Genomic DNA, 25000 nt, shown 5'->3' with positions numbered 1-25000 from the left:
GGTGCGGGAGACCAGTCGTGCCCTCATTGATGTCAGCAGCTCAGTCCTGCAAGGGAGAGCCTCTCTCTCAAAAACATCACACTGTCAGCTCTGATTAATGTCAGCTCTGTGTGTGTCTGTGTGAGAGTGTGTGTATATCTGTGTGTATCCGTGTGTATGTGTGTGTGCGTGTGTCTGTGTGTCTGTGTGTGTATGTGTGTGTCTGTGTGTCTGTGTGTGTATGTGTGTGTGTGTGTGTGTGTGTGTGTGTGTGTGTGTGTGTGTGTGTGTGTGTGTGTGTGTGTGTGTGTTTGAGAAAGAGAGACACAGGTTGAGGGCACTGCAGCACACAGAGGTTGGAGTACTCTGCAGTTTTCAGAGGCTGAGTGTCTGTAGAGGATGCTTGCGTGTCAGCTTTGATCTGCACCCCCACCGCCCCCCTCCCGGAGGAGGAGGAGGAGGAGGAGGAAGAGGAGGAGTACGAGGCGGGGGGGGGGGGGGGGGGGCAAAGATCTTCCGACAACCTGGTGAGTCACAGCAATGAGAGAGAGCGTGGATATACTGCACCCCCTGACACACACAGTGAGTGAGTGAGTGAGTGAGTGTGTGTGTGTGCGCATGTGGGTGTGTGTTAGCCTGTGTGCATGTGCATGCACGTACATGTGTGTGTGAAAGAGAGTGAGTGAGTGAGTGAGTGAGTGAGTGTGTGTGTGTGTGTGTGTGTGTGTATCCGTGTGGAATACAGCTCTTTCAAAGACATTTCCACTCAAACAAACAGACAGACTCTGGCCTACTCTGAGGACATGGGTATTTGGAGCGATTTCAGAGAGAAAGACCAATTCATTATTAATCTGTGTTGACGAAGATCTCATCAGATAGGCAGTGCTCTGTTTAATTAAGAACTGTACACAAGCCTCCACTCTGGAGAGGGAGAGAGAGAGAGGGGATGGAGGGAGAGAGAGAGAGAGTGAGAGGGAGCAGTCAGAGAGGGATGCTACACACAGCGTCCAGAGGAGACAGTCTGAGAGGCCAGTGCAGGGCTCGGCCCTCCCGGGAGGTCACTACATGGTCCCATATCAGAAGCAAGAGTGCCCCCTTCAGGACAATGCGGTACCACATCAGACAGATCATCACCCACAGACCACCTCTGGCACGAAAACGACTAAATGACCTGTCGGAGTCCGTGGGTGCACTGTCAGTGATGTCAGAGGCTTTGTGTTTCCCCTCTGCAGACTTCAAGCATCTCCTGTCCTCCTTGGTGTTTTCAGTCTTTTTATTCACGCCGTTTATTTTCACCGCTCTACCATTAGTATTGCCTAAAAAGTACTACACTGTCACAAGCATTCAAAATAACAGAAGGCTTCTTACATCCAATCTATGAGGAAATGTAGTTTTGGTTGACCTTAAATCGAGGAGTCATGCAGTAGTATGGAGCACGGTGAAACAGGGGTATTTAAATTTCAGGAAGAGTTTTTCTCTCACTTTCTCTCTCTATCTCTCTGCCTTTCTATCAGGCTGCTGTGAGCCACATGCTTTGTTTGAAGTGAGAAATTAAATCTTCATTAACGATCTTAATTAGTCGAGAGAGAATCTGTGCTGTGATGGAGAGATTTGGGAGGAGGGTGGGAGAGAGGAACCACAGACAGAGAGAGAGCGATAGGGAGCTTCTGCTGGCTGAGAGACACTAAAAAGAAGAGAGAAAGATGGCGGGGTCTGGAGGCAGTGAAGGTCAGAGGAGTTTCCATGACAATTTGGGTGCCTCTCAATGTTTTCTAGTGCTCTCTCTCTCCAACCAATCAGATTTTATGAATGTCAGTTTAAGGCAGAATGTAGCATTGGGCTAGTCAGTTAGCTAGTCAAATGCTTTGTGAGCTTCAGATGGTCCATCAGGTACGTTAGCTAGCTATCCAGCTCGCAGAGAGTCTCCCTCCAAATGGTAGCACTGATGCTCCTTCTTTTAGTTGGCATCTGTTATCATCTCATGTGCTGTATTTTAGGCAGAAACGTCGGCACTCTCAGACGCTGTCAGATAGGGACTGTATACAGTCACCCCACCGAATCCAGATCACATGATTTTGAGATGGTGTGTGCATGGAATGCAGAGGGCTTCCAGCCAATGTGGAAAAATGAAGCATTACCAATAATAAATTATTATTATTGCATTCTATAATTCTATATTCTCACGTTATCTGATCTAGGTCATGCTTTTTTTCTCCAGTTTTACATTAACATACATAAGATCATGTAGAGTTATTATATGACTATGAAGTTCTTCTGTACTGTATGATATCAAGATGATGTTGAATTAAATGTTGAATAAGTTCCCTTAACTTTAAACATGCGACTTGGATCACGTCTTCACCAGGGTTGTGAATAAATCCTGACACCTAGTGGTGATTTTTATGAACTGCAGAAGAGGACATTTTCCAGCGGCGAGGGCAATGAAACCTAATGCTACAATACAGGCACAGATTTAAAATTAACATTTATGTTTGAAAATATCTGAAAAAAAATACTTCAGTCAGAAGGAAAGCTATGAAGATACATTCCAGTATTTAAAAAAAGGAAAAATAGTCAGAAACTGTTATCAGTGAGTGGGCCTAATCAATGATCAATCAATGAATTAGATATAACAGTGGGAAAACTGATCTTTATATAAATGAAATATTTATTTATTATGTAATGTTAATATGTTCTCCTTCACAGGTGCCCCCTGGCGTCTGGACCAGTTGCTCCAAAGCAGGCACAGAATGTGTGTGGAACAGGGAGTGAATTAGAGGGATCTGAGACTGCCATTGGGCTCGTAATCAGATAACAGATCTTTAACGTGTTCAGGTGCTGAACCACTCTGTGCTTTAAACCAATAAGAGGAACTCAAAATCAATTCCAAAACTCACAGTCAGCCATCACAGGGGGCAGCAGATGGGTAATGAGGACTCTGTTCAGCTCTGCTTGTACTCTGGCTGCAGGCTTTAGGTTACAGCCTGTCAGTGATCAGACAGTCCAGAGACTCACGCACGGCAGTGGTCTCGTGACAAAAGCATGAACTAACCTCTCAGCATTAAACTATGATTGAGATGGCCAAACCCTGGGTATGTTTCTCAAATGAAGAAATAAACGTTTTTCCCCACAAAAAAAACCCCACATTTTTATATGTTTTCTGTTTGCAGCCACTGGTCCTGGGTTTTGAAAAAAAAATTTTACTCTGTGTTTTACAACCAATTATTACAACCTCAGTTTGATTGTGGTCCAGCCAGAGAAAGTTTTGTGACATTTTGTGACAGTTTAATATCTGTAAGAAAATTCTTGTGATAATTATTTTGTTATGACGGTCACTTTCATAATAAGTAACCATTAATAAAATATCCATGACATTTATTCATGTTATTAACATTATGATTATTTTTTGCAGCAGCTGCTGTTGATGTTAATGGCTTTGCTGCAGTCATTATTCCGAAATCATTTATAAAGGGGTGAGTCATGCATTGAGCATTAATAACAATGTTGTTGCTGTCTTAATATTGCATTAATTACAATGTGATTCACAGTTAATGAGTGGGATCATACATATGCAGTGTTATTGCGAAACCAAGACATCTGTGTCGTTTCCCGGCCCCCACCATGCGCGAGAGCCCATGGCTCACTGTGACCAGAGCAGTGGATCGTGTGCTGGGCTGTGAGTTTGAATCCCTGATGGGCCAAAGCTATGACCACACGGGGTGAGGTGTCTCATAAGATCCAGCAGGGAATTTGATTGGGAAAGGGACAAGATGACAGTGTAGGTGCAGCTACATGTGAGTCCTCTGCAAGGCCATCCCATTTCCAACAGGAAGCAGGGGTCCTCATTTTAAACAGGCATTTATCTGGGCCGCGTGGCGAGGGTGTCTCAGCTCCTAACACGGGGGGTGCAGTGCTGTGGAAGGGGTTTTCAAAGGAAACTCTCACAGGGCATGGCAGGTGCAGGAATGCTTTGGTTTATTGAGCAGGAAAACAAAAAGCAAAGGGCACAGATTTTTGACCAGTTTTCTGCCCGGCATCGTTTCTTTAAAACATCCATGACAGCATGAGATAAACACCGGCGTCTCATTCGCAATGAGTGATGAATAATTTTTTAGAGTTTGGCAAAGAGCTTAACCAATGAGAAGCAGAGCTGAAAGGCTAACGGTCGAACGCTTTGTACATTAGCATCATCGCTGTGCTGCGATGCTTACCTCCTTCTCTAAATGCTTTTTTTGGAGCTTCATGCAATGCAATGTGAGCAAGGCATTTTCTCATTTGGATTTTAACAAGTTTGCCTGGACACCTTTGTCATACCTCTCAAAAGTGGTATAAACTCCCCTCTCACACTTCGTTTTTGGCCTGTGATCTCGACCTTCCTCATCAATCCAAATCTCACCCTGCCTCGCGTACTTGAACCCTCCACCCTTGGTGAAAATGACAGACTTATGTGCAGGGAATTTGACGTTTTCCATGATCTTTTTTGTGGGCTCCATGTCATTGTTGATGTAGAAAAGGGATATGTGCAGATCCCCTGTGGGGTTGCAGTTGATGAACTGATCGAGGGGGATCACCTGGGACCCAACTGACTCCTTCCATTTGAATCCCACGTCCACCCCCGCCGAAGCTTTCCCAGAAGGCACTACACCCGTGGCCCCCGCCTCTCCTGCCAGTTTCACGGTCAGGTCCTGGGGGGAAATCTGGTTTTTGCTGTAGAAGATCTGCAGGGTCTCGCCCGTGGCGTTGGCTGCATGAACGTTCCCCATCTTAGCTGCTGCCGTTCGAACGAGAGAACACACAAACGCACCAGGTGCAGCGGTGAGGAGCAGGGCTCGTCACTGAAAGGTTGCCAGTTCAATTCCTCAGCGGGGCACTGCTGCCGTACCCTTCGGCACATACTTAATCTACAATTGCTTCAATACAGATACACATACCCAGCTGTTTCAACCTGATCAAAATCAATCACGCACAAAGTGAGTGTGGCACTTCTTGCTCATAATATAGAGGAATTCTTTACACAATGAACTGTAAAAATCAAAATATCTGATTGTGATGCAAATTAATTGCAGCTCCCAGTTGTTATTTAATCATAAAACATGTCATGTTCTAGCATACATTTTTAATTTCATTTTTTCACCATTCATAAAAAGAGGAGACATTAGAACAAAAACACAATTTTGAGTTAAGTACAATTTCATTTTTGACAGTTTCATTTAAAAAACAAAAAATTATTATTAGATGTTATTTCAGGTCTCACCTCAAAAACAGTCTGATTTTTTTAAATGGCTGTCCTGCTGGAAGAGGGAAAAAGTCACCGGTGAGATATATATATATATATATATATATATATATATATATATATATCACATTACACATATTTACTTGCCAATATAACTGCAGAGGCAATCAGAAATAAAAAAAAAAATGTGGAAAAAAATGTGGAGGAATGTGAAATACAACACACACCCTAACTGAGCAGCGGTGTGTTTGTGAGTTGAAAAGACAAAAGTTTCTGATAAAATTATTCAAATCTCAAAGATACTGTGACACTTGATTTGATGTGTATGCACGTTTCATTTCAGATATATGACCCAGGGAGTATGTCACAGCATATGGTACAAAATATCAATAAAATGACATGAATAGAAATGACAAATGCTGTTTTATACTTTACACCTATTTTAACATCTGTTAAAATCATTTAAATAGTAAATGTTACTGACCCCAAACTCCTAGCCTGGATGCTCTGGCATTAACTCCTGCCTGAATTCTCTCATCACAGCTGAATACTGGGCTTTTCCACAAATACTTGGACAGAGACAATCAGCCCTGTTTTTAGTCCCCCCCCCCCCCCCCCCCCCCCCTCAATGTGGCACAGCCTCAAAAAGTTATAATCAAAGCTAAAATCAAACATGTATTCATAAAACCAAAATGAAAAAGATATTTTCATATACTTAATGTTTGAATGTATAGAATATATTGTAATATTGTAATACTCTAATATTTAAAATCATATTAGTTATATCATCTCAGTTATTGCAACTTTTGTATGTGTGCTTTCATGTATAGTACAATACAATGGAATTTGATTACATGTTTACAGTACCCCATGAAAGTTACAAAGTTACAATAACTTATATTTTTTGCATACGTAGTTCACACTTTTGACATGTATTTAATGTATAATAATTTTGGGTCTTACCTGGCCAGGTGTGTGAGTGGGCGTGGTCAGTGGAGGTCTGAGAGAGGATGCTGCTGTTTGGGTTTCTCTCTGTTTTTATACTGCACAGAAAGGGAGGACACTCTGCTTAGTAATGTTTAGATTTAAAATTTTAGGGAAGTTGCTCAAGGCATGATGGGTTTCTCAATCCCGTCTGATGCAAGGTGGCCAATCTAAGGTACAATCGCTCTCTTGCAAAAACGCATATCATGCTTAGTAAGGTGACTATGCAGTTCAGTTTTGTACAGTTGTATGTTTTTATTGCCCCGTGTATTTTTTCTGATTTTCACTGTAAAATAGCAAGATGTTTTTTTGTAATTAAGATTAAATTAATCTTTACCCAGATTTCAGATATGTTCACCTGTGTGTTTGTAGTTCCAGCGTACGTAACTCTACCAGGTGCTCTCAGTAATACGACCATTTAGCTTAACTGCTGTCTGTTTCTGGACCTATTGATCTAGCTATGTCATCTCTTTCTGGATCTATCGATCTATTTCAAACTATTGATCTGTTTATGTACTTATCCAACGCCACAGGCCTTCTGGAATTTTCAGTGAAGCAGTGAATTTTCATTAACAACCTCTGATGGACTCATACTGGAAAGGGATGGTAGGCCAGACTGTCACAGGCCTACCACATATTACAATATGCTTTTTGCAGAATTAGCCTAAGTGCCATTTGATGACGTTTCTTCATCACACGGCTAGGCTTGATTACTTTTTTAAAGATAATGTCCTTTTGACCAATTTTCACATTGTTATTGTTCTTGTTCCAGACAATTAGAACATTTATTTATTTATTTATTTATTTATTTATTTAAAAATTGGGTCCTATATGTTATCCTATATGATATCCGTAAATGACTTGTATGCTCAGGAAAGGAGACTGCACATGTTGCTTTGAGATATGCATGCAAACTGGGGCTGTGGATACATCTCTCCACAGTCAATTCCGTTTCCGCAGCTGGTACATACCCCATCAATATTTAATATTTTTTGGTATTTTTTAAAGGGTTATACTTTAGCTTTAGTAGCAAAGTCATATTGTTCATATAACAAACAATACGCTACATGAATGACCAGTCTGGAACAGGTGTCATAAGTTGGGTCTTCTGAGTAGTGGCATGCAGCTCGTCTTTCTGAGGGGGGGCACAGTGCTTGTGTGGATTTATGGAATCGATTCAGTGGATTATTCTGGAATAAACCCAGAAAATACCAAAAACATCCCATGGCAAAAAACTATTATCAACGCTATTTTGCTTTCTCTGACCCTCAAGCCATTTCATTGGGAAACTGCTTTCTGGAGTTGATATCACAAATGTTGCAAATGCATTGACATCTGGACATTGAGATTATCAGTTGAGAACATTTATTTTGGGCTCGTCGACTGTCTCTTTGTAGATTTGGATAAATACTTTGGACACTTTAGATGTAAGGCTAGATTTATGTAACCTTCTTGACAGAAGTAATCAATTATTTATTTCTTTGTGCTTTTTTTCTTTATTTTTGCGAAAATGTCCCACTATATTCCAGTGAACAGAAACCCTGGTCGTGGTGCTTGTTGGAATTCATGACTCCTTCTATTTTACCAAGGGCTCCAGGATACAAAACACCCCAAATCACAACGAACTCCCACCGTAATCCACACTGCGCACGGGTTCACCTTTTCATGCCAACGTGGCAAATTTAAGTATCATCTTTCTGAGGTTTGCTATTTAACCCATACTGCTTCAGTAAATACCCTGCATAAATTATCCTGGATAAAAGTGTCTGCTAAGCCAAGTGTAAAGGCATAACGCCTGCTTAACAGGCATGACTTAAACAGCGACCCAGCCAGGAAGGCAATATTCATGCATGCATTTCTGCATGATTCTTTTTACTCTTTTTTAACCTCAAGATGGCAGTTTGTCGCTTTGATCTTTGTTGCCTTTGATCTGTGTTGCCTTTGGATACCTCTATATATTTCCAGAAGCTTCCATTGAACTTCCAAAAAAGCTGAATGTTGGTTTAGACTTGTTTTCTTTCTTATTTAGTTTTAGAAGTTCCTCGCAGCTGTGAGGTGTGCCCCCCCACCCCTGATGCAGGAAAGCAGAACAGGCGTGTTGCCGCTCGATGGTAACGATAAGCTGACGCTGCAGAAGTTCCTGCTTTCACTCCGCACTCTGAAGACGCTGATTCACACACCCACCCACAGCCCTGCGCGTCGCTTACAGACACACCAGAGATCCAGCGAGACTGGGGGCAGGGGCAGACTGAGTGCTGCAATGGACCCCTCTAAAGGGGGGGCGGGGGTGGTTACGGTTAAGGTCGGGGGGGGGGGGGGGGGGCAGATGCAAATAATGAAACAGCGTAAGAATAACGCAAAGAAAGAAAGCTGTGCCATTCCTAAGCAGGTTCTTTCAGTCACTGAATAGCGTCAGTGTTGTTGGTGGTGTCTTTTATTCTCTCTCTCTCTCTCTCTCTCTGTCTCTGTCTATCAATTTCATTTCAATTTTTTCAATTCAAGAAAGCTTTATTGGCATGAACGTTACAACAACATTATTGCCAAAGCCATGTACATACACACGCATAAAAAAGAAGAAAAGAGAAAAGGGGACAATTATGTTGAACACAAAACAGGACCCTTCCAATAATAATCACAGACAGAGATGGAGCTGGTGTTTTCAGAAATGGGTGGCCTCACTGGCTGTCCCTCAAGTTTACATTTACATTTATTTATTTAGCAGACGCTTTTATCCAAAGCGACTTACAAAAGTGCATACAGTAGGTACAGCGACAGTACGGGGACAGGATGTGTACAGTTCCACAATGAGACAGTTCTCAGCTGAGAGCAAGGTCTGTTTGAGGACGCAGTACTATCAGATTTTTACAATTACAGCCTAAAGGGCCACTAGTACGATATACTTTCGAACGGCAAACTTCAACAACTTCAAAACGGCACAATGAGCGTCAGGGTTAAGGCGGCAACAAGAGACAAAATTTAAAAGCACAATTTAAAAAGCACAGCAATTTTTCAAAAGCACAGCAATTTACAGCACTGATGGGCGGGGGGGGGGGGGGGGGGGGGGCAGCAATTGTGTGCTGGGTCAGTCCAGGTAGAGTCTGAAGAGGTGCGTCTTCAGGCCCCGTCTGAAGGACTGGGGTGAAGGAGCTGTCCGTAGCGAGACCGGGAGTTCGTTCCACCACTGGGGAGCGATGTAGGCGAAACGCCGATGTCTGGCAGAACGAGCACCTCCTGCCTTGACCATGCAGGGAGCAAGGCGTCCAGTTGCTGCTGAGCGTAGGGGTCGGGCTGGTGTGTAGGGCTGGATGAGTTCTTGGAGGTAGGCAGGGGCTGTCCTGTTGACTGCAGAGAAGGCGAGGGTCAGGGTCTTGAATCTGATCCTGGCAGCGACAGGAAGCCAGTGGAGGGATTTCAGCAGGGGAGTAACATGGGAGAATTTGGGGAGGTTGAAGATCAGTCGGGCAGCTGCATTCTGGATGAGCTGGAGAGGGTGGGTGGTGCATGCTGGGAGGCCTGCAAGGAGAGCGTTGCAGTAGTCCAGTCGAGGGAGAACTGTGGCCTGGATAAGGAGCTGCGTCGCGTATGTGGTTAGGAACGGGCGAATCCTCCTGATGTTGTGGAGGAGGAATCGGCAGGTCCGTGACGTGCGAGCAATGTACTCCTTGAAGTCCAGGTTGCTGTCGAGGGTGATGCCCAAGCTCTTTGCTGTCCGAGAGGATGGTATTGTGGTGCCATCGAAGGTGATGGAAAGGTCATGCAGGGGGGAAGGGCCGGCTGGGATGAAGAGGAGATCCGTTTTACTGAGGTTCAGCTTCAGGTGGTGGGATGTCATCCATTTGGAGATGTCAGCCAGGCATGCAGAGATTCTTTCGTTGACCTGGGGGGTAGAGGGAGGGAAAGAGAAAAAGAGTTGGATGTCGTCAGCATAGCAGTGATAGGAGAAACCATGTGATTTGATAACTGAGCCAAGAGAGTTAATATAAATTGAGAAGAGTAGGGGTCCCAGTACTGAACCCTGTGGGACTCCTGTAGTGAGGGGGGTGGGTGCAGAGGTGGAGCCTTTCCAGTAGATCTGGGAAGATCTACCAGTCAGGTAGGACATGAACCAGGAGAGGGCAGTTCCAGAGATGCCCATCTCAGACAGCTTTGATAATAGTGTCTGGTGGTTGACTGTATCGAAAGCAGCAGAGAGGTCGAGGAGGATGAGGACAGATGACGAGCCGGAGGCTCTAGCCGTGTGGAGAGCCTCTGTCACAGCCAGGAGTGCAGTTTCTGTTGAGTGTCCAGCTCTGAATCCTGACTGATGGGGGTCTAGGAGGTTGTTCCTGAGAAGAAAAGGGGAGAGTTGGTTAAGTACTGCACGTTCCAAGGTTTTAGAAATGAGAGAAGAGATACCGGTCGGTAGTTTGTAACATCGGATGGGTCGGTAGATGGTTTCTTGAGGAGCGGTGTGACCAGAGCTTTCTTGAAGTCTGTGGGGACAGTGCCAGAGGTTAGTGAGGAGTTGATAAATGAGGAAAGAAATGGGGCGATCTCACCAGATATGGATTGGAGCAGGGTAGAGGGGATGGGGTCCAGAGGGCAGGTTGTGGCGTGGTGGTCTGTGATGAGTTGTAGTACTTCCAAGTCTTTGAGCGGCATGAAGGAAGACAGCTGGTTGATGGAGTTGCCCGTGGTGGTCAAGAATGTTGTTGAGGGAGAGAAGGAGTCCCGGATGCTGGTCACCTTTTCCTCGAAGTAGACCCTGAAATCATTGGCAGAGAGGTGGGAGGGGGAGGGAGGAGGAGGGGGGGTGAGGAGGGTTATGACAAGCTGCCACAAAGTCTCTCTCTCTCTCTCTCTCTCTCTCTCTCTCTCTCTCTCTCTCAGGCATATATATGTCACATGCTTTGTTTGAACTGAGAAATTAAATCTTCATTAACAATCTTAATTAGTCGAGAGAGAATCTGTGCTGTGATGGAGAGATTTGGGAGAGAGGAACCACAGACAGAGAGAGAGCCATAGGGAGCTTCTGCTGGCTGAGAGACACTAAAAAGAAGAGAGAAAGATGGCGGGGTCTGGAGGCAGTGAAGGTCAGAGGAGTTTCCATGACAATTTGGGTGCCTCTCAATGTTTTCTAGTGCTCTCTCTCCAACCAATCAGAGTAGGAGGAGAGTCCTCCGTGATGGTAACACTGACGTTCCTTCTTTCAGTCAGGGTCTGCTATCCTCTCATGTGCTGTATTTTAGGCACAAGTGTTGACACTATCAGACACTGTCAGATTGGGACTGTATACCTGGTAACCAAATACACATATTTTAATCACCGAAAACATGTATGAGATGGTGTGTGCATGTTTTTTTTTTATTTTCATTTTTCTTAAAAATATTTTCTGACAGAAAACAAATGTCACATAAAAACTGATTTTTAAAATATGACACGCAATGAAGTTTAAATATCTCATTTGTTATTCAGTAAAATGTGAGAATTAGTCAAGGGTCTGGATACTTTTGCACCTTACATACTCAATACTCATGTATTATCTCATGTTGAGTTTTTTATGCTCCGGGTTTTTTACATCATCATGTATAAAATTATCTAGAGTTGTTATACAAGCATGAGGTCCATGTTGTGCTGTAGTTCATTATATCAAGATGATATTGAGTTAAAAGGAGAAACCTGAAATGACTCGCATCCTGAAAGTTTATAGGAAAGAAATTTCACCAAGGTTGGTAAGTAAATACTGACATCTAGTGGTACTCTTTGTAAACTGCAGCAGAGGGTATATTCCGGGGCGATCCAGAGCGATGATAACTTCAGCTCATGTCTGCATCTCTTTCTTTAAAACCTCCATGACAGTATGAGATAAACACCAGCATCTCACTCACAATGAGTAACAGCTCATTTTTCAGAGTTTGGTACAGAGCAAAAACAATACCGATGAGAAGCAGGGCTGAACAGCTAGCAGTATTTAGTTAGCAGTACCACACTGGGCACAATATTAATTTAAATGCATTTAAGTGCAGTTTTTGAGTTTGGACTCAAAATGGTGTTGACGCCTTTATTTTTCTCTCAGGAAATGGACCTCTTTATCACTCATTTTAAGAGCAGCACCACACTCTTTCTCAGATACTGCCGCTGGCTTCTGTTTGTGACCTTCCCCGTCAATCCAAACCTCATTGGCGTTTGTTTATCTGAACCCTCCACCTTTGGTGCAGATTGCAGATTTAAGATGGGGGGCTTTGATGATCGTTTCAGTGGGTTCCCGGGTGAGCAGGTGGACATAGAACACGATGATGTACAAGGACTCTGTGGGGTTACAGGTGAGGGAATGACCGGTGGGGATAACCTGGGTTCCAGCGTCCTCTTTGCATTTAAAGCCCACGTTTAACTTTCCCAGCAGCCACTGCACCTGTGACCCAAGCCTCTGCACTCTGCTTCGCCCAAGCCTCCGGATGTTCCTGTCGAGAATCCGTAGGGTCTTCCACCTGGCTTCGGCTGTGTGAACGTTCCCCATCTCTGCTGCTGCAATTCGAGCAAGACAACAGACAAAACGCACAAGGCATAAACAAAACCAGTAACTCTCAGATCTGAGATTAAAAATTCCACTTCATAACAAGATGATCCATATAATGTGATGGCTAAGGTGCTGGGATAGTCTGCATCCCCTCATCTCACTCTGCAAAACAAAGAAATAAAATTTCTGCTCTAAGATGGTGTCCTGGGTCCTCCATTCCCATGGCACCAGGCTGCAGCAGAGCCTTAAGACAGACAAACACATGAGACATTACTGAGACATACATGAGACATTACTGAGACATACATGAGACATTACTCAGACATTACTGAAACATACATGAGACATTACTGAAACATACATGAGACATTACTGAGACATACATGAGACATTACTGAGACATTACTGAAACATACATGAGACATTACTGAGACATACATGAGACATTACTGAAACATTACTGAAACATACATGAGACATTACTGAGACATTACTGAGACATTACGGAGACATACATGAGACATTACTGAGACATTACTGAGACATTACTGAGACGTTGCTGAGACATACATGAGACATTACTGAGACATACATGAGACATTACTGAGACATACATGAGACATTACTGAGACATTACTGAGACATACAAATAAAAATGAATTGAATTGAAATTGAATTGAACATACATGAGACATTACTGAGACAACCAATCACCACTTCACTTCATATTTCAGCTTGAATGGAAAGGATGTAAAAACCTATAGTCAAAATTCAAAATGAATTTGGGGTCTCTCAGAAGGAGGATATCATATTTTTTCATTAAATGAAAAATGCAAATTCTCTCAAATTCTCTCACATTCTCCCAGATGCAAAAATTGAAATATGTTTTTTTGATGTATATTGATGGGAATTCCCAGTGAGCATTCATCATTTTTCATTTCTCCTCTTAAATTATTCAGTCAAAAACAAGTCACATCCAAACATTCTGTCTTTCATATCTCAATAAGTGAGTCATAGAACAAAACACAGTTTTGAATTAGTTATATTTTCATTTTTATGGTTTGATTTTTTTAAAAGGAAAACTTGCAGAAAGGACTTGTGTGACAGGAATCACATCCACGTGTGCGGTGTAACGGTGAGGAGTAGGGCATGTGTGACAGGACTCACATCCACGTGTGTGGTGTAACGGTGAGGAGTAGGGCTTGTGTGACAGGACTCACATCCACGTGTGTGGTGTAACGGTGAGGAGTAGGGCTTGTGTGACAGGACTCACATCCACGTGTGTGGTGTAACGGTGAGGAGTAGGGCTTGTAATCAAAGAGCCGCTTGTTCAATTCCCTGCTGCTGTTGTACCCTTGGGAAAGGTACTTAACCCACAGCCTTTCACTTCTGTTTTAGTAAATATCCAGCCATATAAATGGTTTGTAACATGCTTTGGAAAAGAGCCAGCATCTGCTAAATGACAGCAGTGGAATGGCCTCATTTTGTTTATTTTATTCATTTTAATCTTTTATTTGTCTTTTATTTACCTTTTTTGGTATTTCATTTTATGAAGTTCCATGAGATTAAAAATATCTTTTTCAAGGGCAAGAGGGCAACATGGCCACCCATGTTTGAGAACAAAAGATTGTGAAAGAAACATTCCCATTAGTGCCTGGCATTTTCACTCTGACTCTCTAAATGACTGTAATGTAATGTAATGTTCCGGTCAGAGCAAATCTAATCTGTGGCCCCTTGACAAATCTAATAACACTATAATTAGTGTGTTGATTTCTTGTAATTGTTATATTGTCCCAACATTAAAGTGGTGATTTTGCTAAGATTTTGTATTTCCATTTTTTTTTTTTATTTTTGATGATTTATGGTGCTAAACCTCCCTGACTGCACCTCTTCCTGTGGTGATCATTTCACAGGCTTGATAATGCAGATCAAAATGAACCATGATGGATCATGATTTAATCATTTCAGAATGTATTTACTGTCAAAATATATCACCTCCCCAAAACAACCATGCACACACACATACCAAATAATCAGAGCAAAGCAAAGTAAACAAGAAAAAGTACAGGCATCATTGGAAAAGACAGGATATTTCCATTGCATAACAATCCTCTAGTGCAGTAGATTTTGTATTACTGTTTGAATATTTTAACCTGAAAATGCTTCTGATCAGCAGTTATTCTGTTAACTGTTTATGATGAAATGCACTCTCACTTACAGCAGAAAGGGCTTAGAAACAGGCACGTAAACCACCACCGCTATTCAGCCATTCAGCCAATCAAACTGTCCCTTACCGTTTCCACAGTCAGGCGTGTCACGCAGCAGCATCCGGTTCTGCTCAGCAACTTTTTCAGGTTCACAGACTGGCAGACAGACACACAGAAAAAATAAAGTCTGGTCACACAGTCCTCTCTGTGTTCTGTCGTGGGTGTAATTAGCTTTAACCTCCAATTATGATTTTCCTCCCTCTTCTTTTACGATGTTGGTGCAAGGGGTAAATTGGTGCAATTTCCACATGTGACCACTTGGGGGCAGATGCAGCATTGTTACCTCATGTGTGCTGTGTATCGCACACCTCTCTTCTCTGTAAGACCAGAATTTGGTTAAGTGGTTGGATGAGTATGTGGGGGAAAAAGGCAGGGAATCCGCTAGGAAGTCTCAATGCGCTAATGTTTTTTGTATCAATGTTTAGAAATGGTGCAATATGTTTATGCTTTCCAAATACTCTGCTTCAGAGGGATTTTTAAATTTAATATGTATGATTATAAACTCAGACTGTTCCAGTACTTTCAATTTGTTAATACTGAATCATGAATTAAAGTCTTCCCTGCACCGCACAAACACACACCCACTGAGCAGTCAGGCGGGCCCCTGGGGGTCAAAGGGCAGTAATTCCAGATCCAGCTGTGGAACATGAATGTAGGTGTACGCGCACACGCACGCACGCACACAGTCTGCGGGGAGCGGGGAGGCAGCCGAAACGCAACAGAAGCGCACACACCTGCCGTGACATCATATTTCACCGCACTGTCGCGCTGCACGGAGAGGGGCCGAGAGAGAGAGGAAGAGACAGATTAAAATACACAACAAAATGGTCTCTCAGGGAATTTTCTGATTGAAGCAATTGAGCGTTTATTTAAAATCAGTTCTCGCTGACTGCAGGTCATCTTGTGCTTGCCATCGGCAATTTTGATTTTATTTTTCTCAGCAAGCATCTTTAGCATCTTTAATTTTGTAAGCAAGGCTAAAAGATAAAAGGCATCTGACTGAAGAACACACTCACACACACGCACGCACACATGCACACACACACACACACACACACACACACACACATACAAACATCGTTTTCAACCAAAGAAGCGTCAGGTGGAGCTACACAGCCTTACTTATCCTTGATAACTTGGTTGAACGTCTTCGCACGTTGTTCCGGGCAGCTGTCGCTGATGGCAGTCCGAGCGCCGGTCCCCCTGAAGGATGCAGCTGCCCCAACGCCAGGGGGAGACGGGTTCAAGCGCAACGCTGAAGTGACACGTTTCGTTTGCTCATGAAATACGGGGAAAGCTTACTTGTCAGTAGACAGCAGAAACAATATTTTGGCTTTTGCTACATGTAGTTTGCACTCTAATGTCCTTTCTCAGATATGTCGTCGGGTTATGAATGAAGTGCTTGCGAACTTGGTTTAAAGTAGTGTTGAAACAGTCAACTACATGCGTCACGCGCCTCAACAAAGTCACGATTTTTGATTATTTCACTTACATTTCAAATGTGACGGCTCAGCTTGTCCTATTAATCTGTTGATCACATGACCCATTCAAGTTTTTCTTACTTTTTCCAGGCACCCCACCTGCAAAGGTTTATGCTCTCTGGCGTTCGAGCGTGAAGTTCTTTCCACCTGTACCCCAAAATGCCCACGTGGGGTCCATGGCACCCCTCTTGTTTTGATCTGACAGGTCTCGCCATATGAGAACGTTATAGAGCCTTTTCTTTCGGCGTGGGGTTGCGGAGAGGTTTCGTGATTTCATGCTCGTTTCGTGCTCTCTGTGTCCGCACACTCGGAATTACCGCGTCTTAAAAAATCATTGTCATATGCACTCGTATATCTATTTCTCTCTCTATCTCAGCCCCCTCCCTCTCTCCCTCCCCCCTCCTCCTTCTATTTCTCCCTCGCTCGCTCGCGCTCTCTCTCAGTGATATGATTTGTATATGAGCGCTGGAGCCGTCGGATCTACTGTCGGAATGCCTATGTGACACGAATTAGATCTCTTCCCCTGATTCTGCACCACGGGGAAAGAGAGATAAGGGCACGATGGCTTCCAAAGAGACCGCCGCCTCCTGCTTCATCAGCGTGAGCAGGGAAATTACAGGTAAGGGAACAAACATTATGGTTATAATGACAACCATCATCATCGTCATTTGTTTGCCGGTCGCAGTGTATCGTGCAGTGTCTGCGATACCACTGGCTAAGGCGCTTAACCGCTTCTGCACTGTCCACATAGCGTGGTAATTTGTGACATTTTTTTTCTCTTGAACAGATTTATAACTGCGATTCCATTAGTCTCGCCTTCATATGCAGCGAGCGGATTTTGTACCAACGGGAATATCATATCCATAGGCCGAGTAATTGACGTCTGTGCGCCCACGTCACAGTTGCTCTAATCGTATTGATCACACCCAACATTGGCTGGTTTTGCGATAATGCGGGGAAACAAACGGCGTTCATATTTCTGCGGCTACACATGTGAAACCCCCGATTCCCGCTATTTAATAAAGCAGAATACCGCTGTGTGTGTGCATGTGTGTGCCGTGGGATGAAAGTGCATGTACGCCTGTGTGCACAATGTTCACCTGTGTGTGTGTGCGTGTGTCCATGTCTGTGCGTGTGTGGGCGTGCGCTTTGATGTGCGTTGCGTGTGTGTTAAAGTGCGCACATGCATTTTGCTCTGAAATAAAGCGGAGCTTCAGGGCTCTGAAGTGAGAGACGGCGAGGCTGGTTTTTTAAGGAAGGAGACAGCATGACTGTCCTGAGGGGCTATCAGAGCTTTCCACACCAGCCCCAACACACACACGCACACAGTGACTCACACACACACACACACAAAAGCACACAGAACAACCCATAAACACACACAGTGACATGAACATGCACTTGTGCACACTCTCATACACAAATACATGTAAATACACACTCGTACACACACACTCACACACACACACACACACACCATAGGTTGTGTGAGCGCTCAGAGCACAGATCAGTGGGGAGTGTCTCAGAGTTAATTACTCCACATGTCTTTATTAGACACACTGTGCTGATTAATCCTGCAGAATCCACACTTTTCCCATCTTTCCCTGGCTCCCTCCCTTCCTCCCTCTCTCTCTCTTTCTTTCTCTTCTCCCTCGCTCTCTCTGTCTTTCTCCCCCTCTCTCCTCCTCTTTCTTTCATCTCTGTTTCTCATCCACCGTCCCTCCCTTTGTTCCTCCATCTTTTCATCGCTTCATCTACAACTTCTCTCTCACTTCCTCTCTTTCTGTGTCCCTCTCTCTCCCTTCATCTCTCCATCTCTCTCTCCCCCCTCTCTCTCTCCCCCCTCTCTCTCTCTCTCTCTCTCTCTCCCTCTCTCTCTCTCTCTCTCCCCCCTCTCTCTCTCTCTCTCTCTCCCTCTCTCTCTCTCTCTCTCTCTCTCCCTCTCCCGCTCCCTCTCTCTCTCTCCGTCTCTCTCTCTCTCCCTCTCTCTCTTTCTCTCTCTCTCTCTCCAAATTCTGTTCAAGCCAATTTAATTTGCATGCCAGGCATACATGTGTGTTCCCAAATCCTGTAGAGAGCTTAATGGGCCAGTGCAGCAATCAGACCATAGATGGTGTTACGCGCACCCGAAAACCCGGCCTGGCGGGAGCTTTCAAAACGTGTTTATTTCATTAGATTATAATTAAGGACCCTGTGAGGAGCGAGGTGGAGGTGGATTCAGCACTCGAACCCGTGGCCATGCGCACCGCAGTGTTAACTCATCCTACAGGAGCATCACACCTTCTCTTCAGCAAAGATCAGAACCAGGGAACACCTGCAGCTCTGATTAGGTTCAGAGAGATCCAGATGTGTCCTTCAGGCTGTAATGGATAGTGTTTCTGGTGTTCCTGTGTTGGTTTGTGGGTCCTGCCGGGTCAGGGAAATTCAGGACAAGACCTTACACCCTGTCTGGTGCTGTTGCGTTTTTTCCCAGTTTCGGAGAGGGTGAGCTGTCTCACTGTGACCTCATACTTTCCCAGCTCACCTGACTGTGACTAAGGCCTTCCCCTGACAACCAGGACACAACGACTCTGCCTGGCCTTAGTCAGCACCTGTCACTGGTGCTCAGGACCAGCGGCCTCAGTGCAGTGGCTGCTTCTGTGGTTTGATTTGCTGTCATTTGTGGTTGGTTTGCAGCACTGATCTCAGGTCAGTGTGAGCTTAGTGTTAGCAAAGCGATGCAGGTGTATGTGTGTGTGTGTGTGTGTGTGTGCGTGTGTGTGTGTTAGCAGTGGGACACCATTGAGGTGGTGTGTGTGTTTTTTGTGTTAATGGTGCGAGAGTATCGTGTGTTTGTGTGTTTGTTTAGTAGTGTGATGTTGCTACCCGAATTAACAGAGAGCACAGTTTGTACAGGAGTAATTACGCTAGTCCCTCTCTCTCTCAAATTACAACCAGCAGAGAAGTATTTGTTTGCCGGCTCTTTAGTGTTGGCCTCTCCATCTCTCTCTCTCTCCCATTCTCTCGTAATGCATCTCTCCCTCTCTGCAGTGGCTGTCTCTGGCCCTGCCATCTCTCTCTGTCTAATGATCACACATGCTGTTCCTCTCCCACTCTCCTCTGGGACTGTAGTAGCTTTAAGTGATTGGGTTTCTGCGGAGATTAAAGATGGTAATAGCTGCATTACCTCTGTCTCTCCTTCTCTCCTTTGCTCTCTTTGAATGATGTGCAGGTAGTGTTTTCTCCAGTGCGCTCACAGAGGTCAGTGGATGTTGATTAAACGTGACTAAATACTTGGTGTTTGTTCAGAACACCGAAGTTCGGAACTAGAATAAAACTGAAATTAGGCACGGAGGCTGTGCATGTACAGTAAGTTAAGATACTCTGGGGTAGGTGTGTGAGTGTGTGTATGCGTCCATGTCTGTGTGTACCTCTGTGCATGTGTGTGTATGCATTGCATTATAGGCAGTTAGCAGACACTCTTATCCAGAGCGACTTACATCAATTACAGGTTTTTACAATATTATCCACATGTACAGCTGGGTATTTACTGAGGCAATGGTGGGTTAAGTACCTTGCCCACGCGTACAGCAGCAGTGTCCCCATGGGGAATCACACCGACAACCTGATCCTTAACCACTATGTGGCAACTGCTACATAACTGCTGCCCCTGTGTGTGTCTGTGTGTGCGTGTGTGTGTGTGTGTGAGTGTGTGTGTGTGTGTGTGTGTGTGTGTGTGTGTGTGTGCGTGTATGTGTGTGTGTGTGCGTGTATGTGTGTGTGTGTGTGTGTGTGTGTGTGTGTGTGTGTGAGTGTGAGTGTGTGTGGGTGTGTGTGTGTGTGTGTGTGTGTGTGTGTGTGTATGTGTGTGTGTGCTTGTTAAAGCCTCTGCATGGCTGCTTTCTTTCCTTGCTCTTTAGTTTAATGATGGTGATTCTCTCCTCCTGGTTGTGATCATCTCTGTCTGCCTCACATGATCTGCCATCTTCCTCTTTCTCTCTCCTCTCACCTCTCTGGCTCACAGGACTGAGTCAACTTACTTCTCTATTCCTGTCGCCAGATTTAACCCGTTTGTCTGCTAAGAGCTAGCTGCTTCCTGTCGCGCCTGAGTGTGTGTGTGTGTGTGTGTGTGTGTGAGAGACAGAGAGGGAGAGGGAGAGAGATAGAGAGAGAGAGGGAGAGAGAGAGGGAGGGAGAGATATTTTGTCTGTGCTCAAAACTAGACTGTGGAGTCAGCTACAGGTACAGTGGTCAGACCGTCTGGGTGTGTGCTAACTAGCTGTCCTACCAGTTTGAGTATGTGTTAGGCAGTCAGTCTTTCTGTCCGTTTGTCACTGAGTCACTCTGTCTGTCAGTCTATGTGCCACTTCATCAGCGTGTTTCCTGGACTGTCAGTTGAAAGAGTCAGTCAGTTCCTGTCAGCTAGGAGCGCCCTGCATCAGGAAATAACTCAGAAAAGCTCACCATCATGTCTCTCCTGGTGTCAGTCACTCCGTGTATCTGTGTCTGACAATATCAGCGAGTCACTGAATCAGTCTCCAGCAATATCAGCGAGTCACTGAATCAGTCTCCAGCAATATCAGCGAGTCACTGAATCAGTCTCCAGCAATATCAGTTTGCTTTAACCGTATTACAAAGACTATGTATGTATTGCCAAAGCATATTTAACTACATAAAAAAAATTACAACAAAGTACAGTGATCTGTGTATTTACATATTCTTAAAAGGAAATGAAATGAAATAAAAAGCTGCTTTTTTATCTCTAGCCGTCCCTCAGACTGTGCCAGCAGTGCTGACGGTTGTCTCTCCTTTCCAAAGAGGTTGTTTTTGGGTGCCTCAGAGGTTCGTGATCAGTGAGCAGAATTTGTTTGTTTTGGGGAAATGATTTGTCATGTTTCTGGTACCTTTTTTCACATCTGGTTAGGAAACGCGGCTCAGTTTCGACAGCTCTGAGCTGGCGCTGCGAGCGCAGCTTGTCTCACTGAGTCTGAACCTTCTCCCTGCTTTCGTCCGTTTGCCTGTTCAGTTCGCCGTCCACACTGTGCTCTCCCTTTGGGGCCATGTTGCATGACTTTACTGTCATTTAGCAGATGCTCTTACCCAGAGCCGTTTGCACATTATCCACATGTACAGCTGGGTATTTACTGAGGCAATTCTGGGTTAAGCACCTTGCCCAAGGGTACAGCTGCAGTGCCCCAGCAGGGAATCGAACCAGCAACCTTTCAGGTAAAAGCGCTGCTCCTTACCGCTGTGTCACACTGTCATCACAGCCACATAGCACTCTGTTTAATTTCATGCTTCTGAGTGTGTGTGTGTGTGTGCGTGTGTGTGTGTGTGTGTATGCGTGCGTGTGTGTGTGTGTATGCGTGCGTGTGTATGTATGTATGTGTGTGTGTGTGTGTGTGTGTGTGTATGTGTGTGTGTATGTGTGTGTCTGTGTGTGTGTGTGTGTATGCGTGCGTGTGTATGTATGTGTGTGTGTGTGTGTGTGTGTGTGTGTGAGTGTGTATGCGTGCGTGTGTATGTATGTGTGTGTGTGTGTGTGTGTGTGTGTGTGTGTGTGTGTGTGTGTGTGTGTGTATGCGTGTGTGTGCCCTCCTGTAGGTGATGCGGTCATTTGTGTTGTTTGTGAGTTGTTGGACTGGTTGTGGTTGGGATACTGTGGTCATGTGGCTGGGTGATGTCAGTGGGGGTGAGAGGACTGAGGTTTCCCAGCAGCTGAATAAGGGGGCTCTTTCCTGGGCTCAGCCCTTAGCACTACAGGGTTCTGCGAGGATTTGAGTGGGGGTTATGATTCTATAAATGTTTCCAAAGCGTAATTGCCATTTCTCGCATTCTGATTAATAATAAATACTGTCCTAATTCTGCCCTGCTTTGTTTTCCTCTGTGCTGGGTCTATCTGCAGGATATTTTTACAGAACTCCTCATGCAGGGTTTCAGTCTGCTGTTTGTGCCATTAAGCAAAATCTTTCCCTGTAAGTGGACCCCGTATTTCACTGCCGTACAGGACAGGGTTGAAATATTCATAACCAAATATTGATCGGGATCACAATGAAGATTTTTCCTCAACAATTCCTCAACACTCACGCCTGCACAGTTGATTCACTTCCAGGCTGAAATTTCCTAGATAAGTTAAGTTGAAACCTAAATAATTAATTTAACACCCACATAATTGGAGCCTAAGTTTCGGCCGTAGACGACGGGAAAGTGCACAGCGCTCTGTGCTGGTCTCCCGGAGACCTGTTTATGGCTGTTTTTGTGTTTGTTCTTTTGTGCGTTTGGGCCCAGGGCAGCAGGCGTCAGTCAGTTTACCCTACCAAAAGAGACTGACACTAAATAAATCCATTTTCAACATGCACGTGTGTGTGTGTGTGTGTGTGTGTGTGTGTGTGTGTGTGTCTGAGAGAGAGAGAGAGAGAGAGAGAGAGAGAGAGAGAGTGTCTGTGTGTGTGTGTGTGTGTGTGAGAGAGAGAGAGAAACAGAGTGTGTGTCTGTGTGTGTGTGTGTGTGTGTGTGTGTGTGTGTGTGTATGTGTGAGAGAGAGAGAGTGTGTCTGTGTGTGTGTGTGTAATTTATCCTTAATTAGTGATTGTTCTTGTTTTTACAGATAGCATCAGGAAGGTTATTGACAAACCGTCAATCAAGTTTGTGCGCAGCATCAAGCTGGATACCAAGAACGGCAAATCAGAGGACAGGATTCTGGTGAGGTCATTTCAGATGCTCTCTTTTCACTGGCTGTCAGCCTGACAACAAGGTGCCACGGTCAGGAACAGATGCAGTATGAATCAGAGAAGCTCGATTTCTCTAAATGCTGAATATTTAAACACATCTGAAAATCTAAAAAAGGGTTTAAATTTTTTATCATATAAGACAGTCACAATAAATGGACAGCACCTTAGTTTCAGACTTGAATGGCCTCAGCGATTAGGGAAGTGGCATTCCCTGGCTGCTAAATTACAGTCCAGCTGACGGGACTGCAAGCCACTGGTGGAGCTGAAGGGTAATTAACTAATTACTCAAATCAATTGCTAATTGCCTAATCCCAGTGAAGAGGAGGTGTGGGAGGCTTCATCTGCTGATGCTGAGCTGAGCGAGGAGTGCAGGAATCTCTACAGACAGAATCAAGCAGCGTAACGCCGTGTCTCATAGCCCTACGCTCCCCAAACCCTGCACCCCCAGCCCCCTCCCACACATACACCCCTGCTGCTCCTTGCATCTATTTCCTGCTCTCTCTCTGTCTCTCTCACTCTTTCTCTTAAAAATTTGTACTGTTTTAAAGAGTGTTTTGAAATTGTTCCATCCTACATTTCTATTTTAATGTCCAGTTGAGGTTTTTGTTGAGTCCAATTTTCCCAAAAGCAGTTTCCCAGCTGCAGAGTTAGCATCAGATGTTTGTGTGAGTGTGTGTGTGTGTGTGCGCGTGCACGCGTGTGTGTGTGTGTTTTCAGTGCTTGGAATCATTATTTTTTGGATTTCTTTGTTTGTGGTTTAATAATATTTTGTTTTCTCATATTTTGACAATTTTATTATTTTGTCATATATACTCTCCTTCTCTTGTCTCTCTCTCTCTTCCTTTCTCTGTTAATGCCTTTGTGGTTCTCTCTCTTCACCTCTGTCACTCTCTATCTTGTCATTTCCTCGTCTCACTCTCCCCCTCCCCCTCTCTCTCTTTCTCTCTTCTGTCTTCCCTGTGGTGTCTGAAGCACATCTTCCCATAGGTCTTTGTATCTGATCATCCCAATCCGTCATATCTGACTAACTCAAAACAAGCGAATTTCCTTTTTCAAACTATTTACACAAATTCAGAATTATTAGTATTATTTTCACTGTAGCATGATGAAATTGTTTAAAAGATAAAAGCGCTGATATGATAAATATTAATAGAGAGTTTGCCAAATGCAGTGAGCTAGTCCCGTGAAACCTAAATGTGGCATCAGAAAAAAGAGAAAGTATCTCAGTGAAAATGTAACATAAACAGACTGATGCCATGTGCTCCGCCCCCCCCCCCCCATTCTCCCCCCTGCAACCCCCCCCTGCTGTGTTTGTGTTCTTTACCAGCTGTCTTTGTGTGCCAGTGTTGGTCCAGGCTTCCCACTGAGTCCCTGACACACACACACACACACATATACACACATACACACTCACACACTCACACTCACACACACACATACACACACACACACACACACACACACACACACACACACACACACATACACACGTGCACACACACACACACACACACACACACACACTCACCCACTCACTCACACACTCACACCAACACATACACACGCGCACACACACACACACACACACACACACACACACACACACACACTCACCCACTCACTCACACACTCACACCAACACATACACACGCGCACATACACATACACACACACACACACACTCACACACACACACTCACACCAACACATACACATGCGCACACACACATACACACACGCACACACCCACGCGCACACACACCCACACACACACCAATATACACAATCACATATGCACAAACAGACACCCACATACAGACAGAGAGTAAGAGAGAGGGATAAAGGAG

General features: G+C 44.5%; 1 protein-coding gene across 1 annotated transcript in view; it reads left to right on the top strand.

Moving 5' to 3' along the window:
- Positions 1 to 16898: 16898 nt before the first annotated feature.
- Positions 16899 to 25000, top strand: part of carmil3 (capping protein regulator and myosin 1 linker 3) — a 35103-nt gene continuing 27001 nt past the window's right edge. Inside the window, exons 1-2 of the mRNA XM_036518846.1 lie at positions 16899 to 17062; positions 23030 to 23124. Of these exons, the coding sequence (XP_036374739.1) occupies positions 17005 to 17062; positions 23030 to 23124 (153 nt within the window). The 5' untranslated portion in view covers positions 16899 to 17004. The remainder of the gene's footprint in view (positions 17063 to 23029; positions 23125 to 25000) is intronic.

Source organism: Megalops cyprinoides, chromosome 24 (assembly GCF_013368585.1).
Source record: "Megalops cyprinoides isolate fMegCyp1 chromosome 24, fMegCyp1.pri, whole genome shotgun sequence".
NCBI lineage: Eukaryota > Metazoa > Chordata > Actinopteri > Elopiformes > Megalopidae > Megalops > Megalops cyprinoides.
This window is presented reverse-complemented; position numbering and strand designations above follow the sequence as displayed.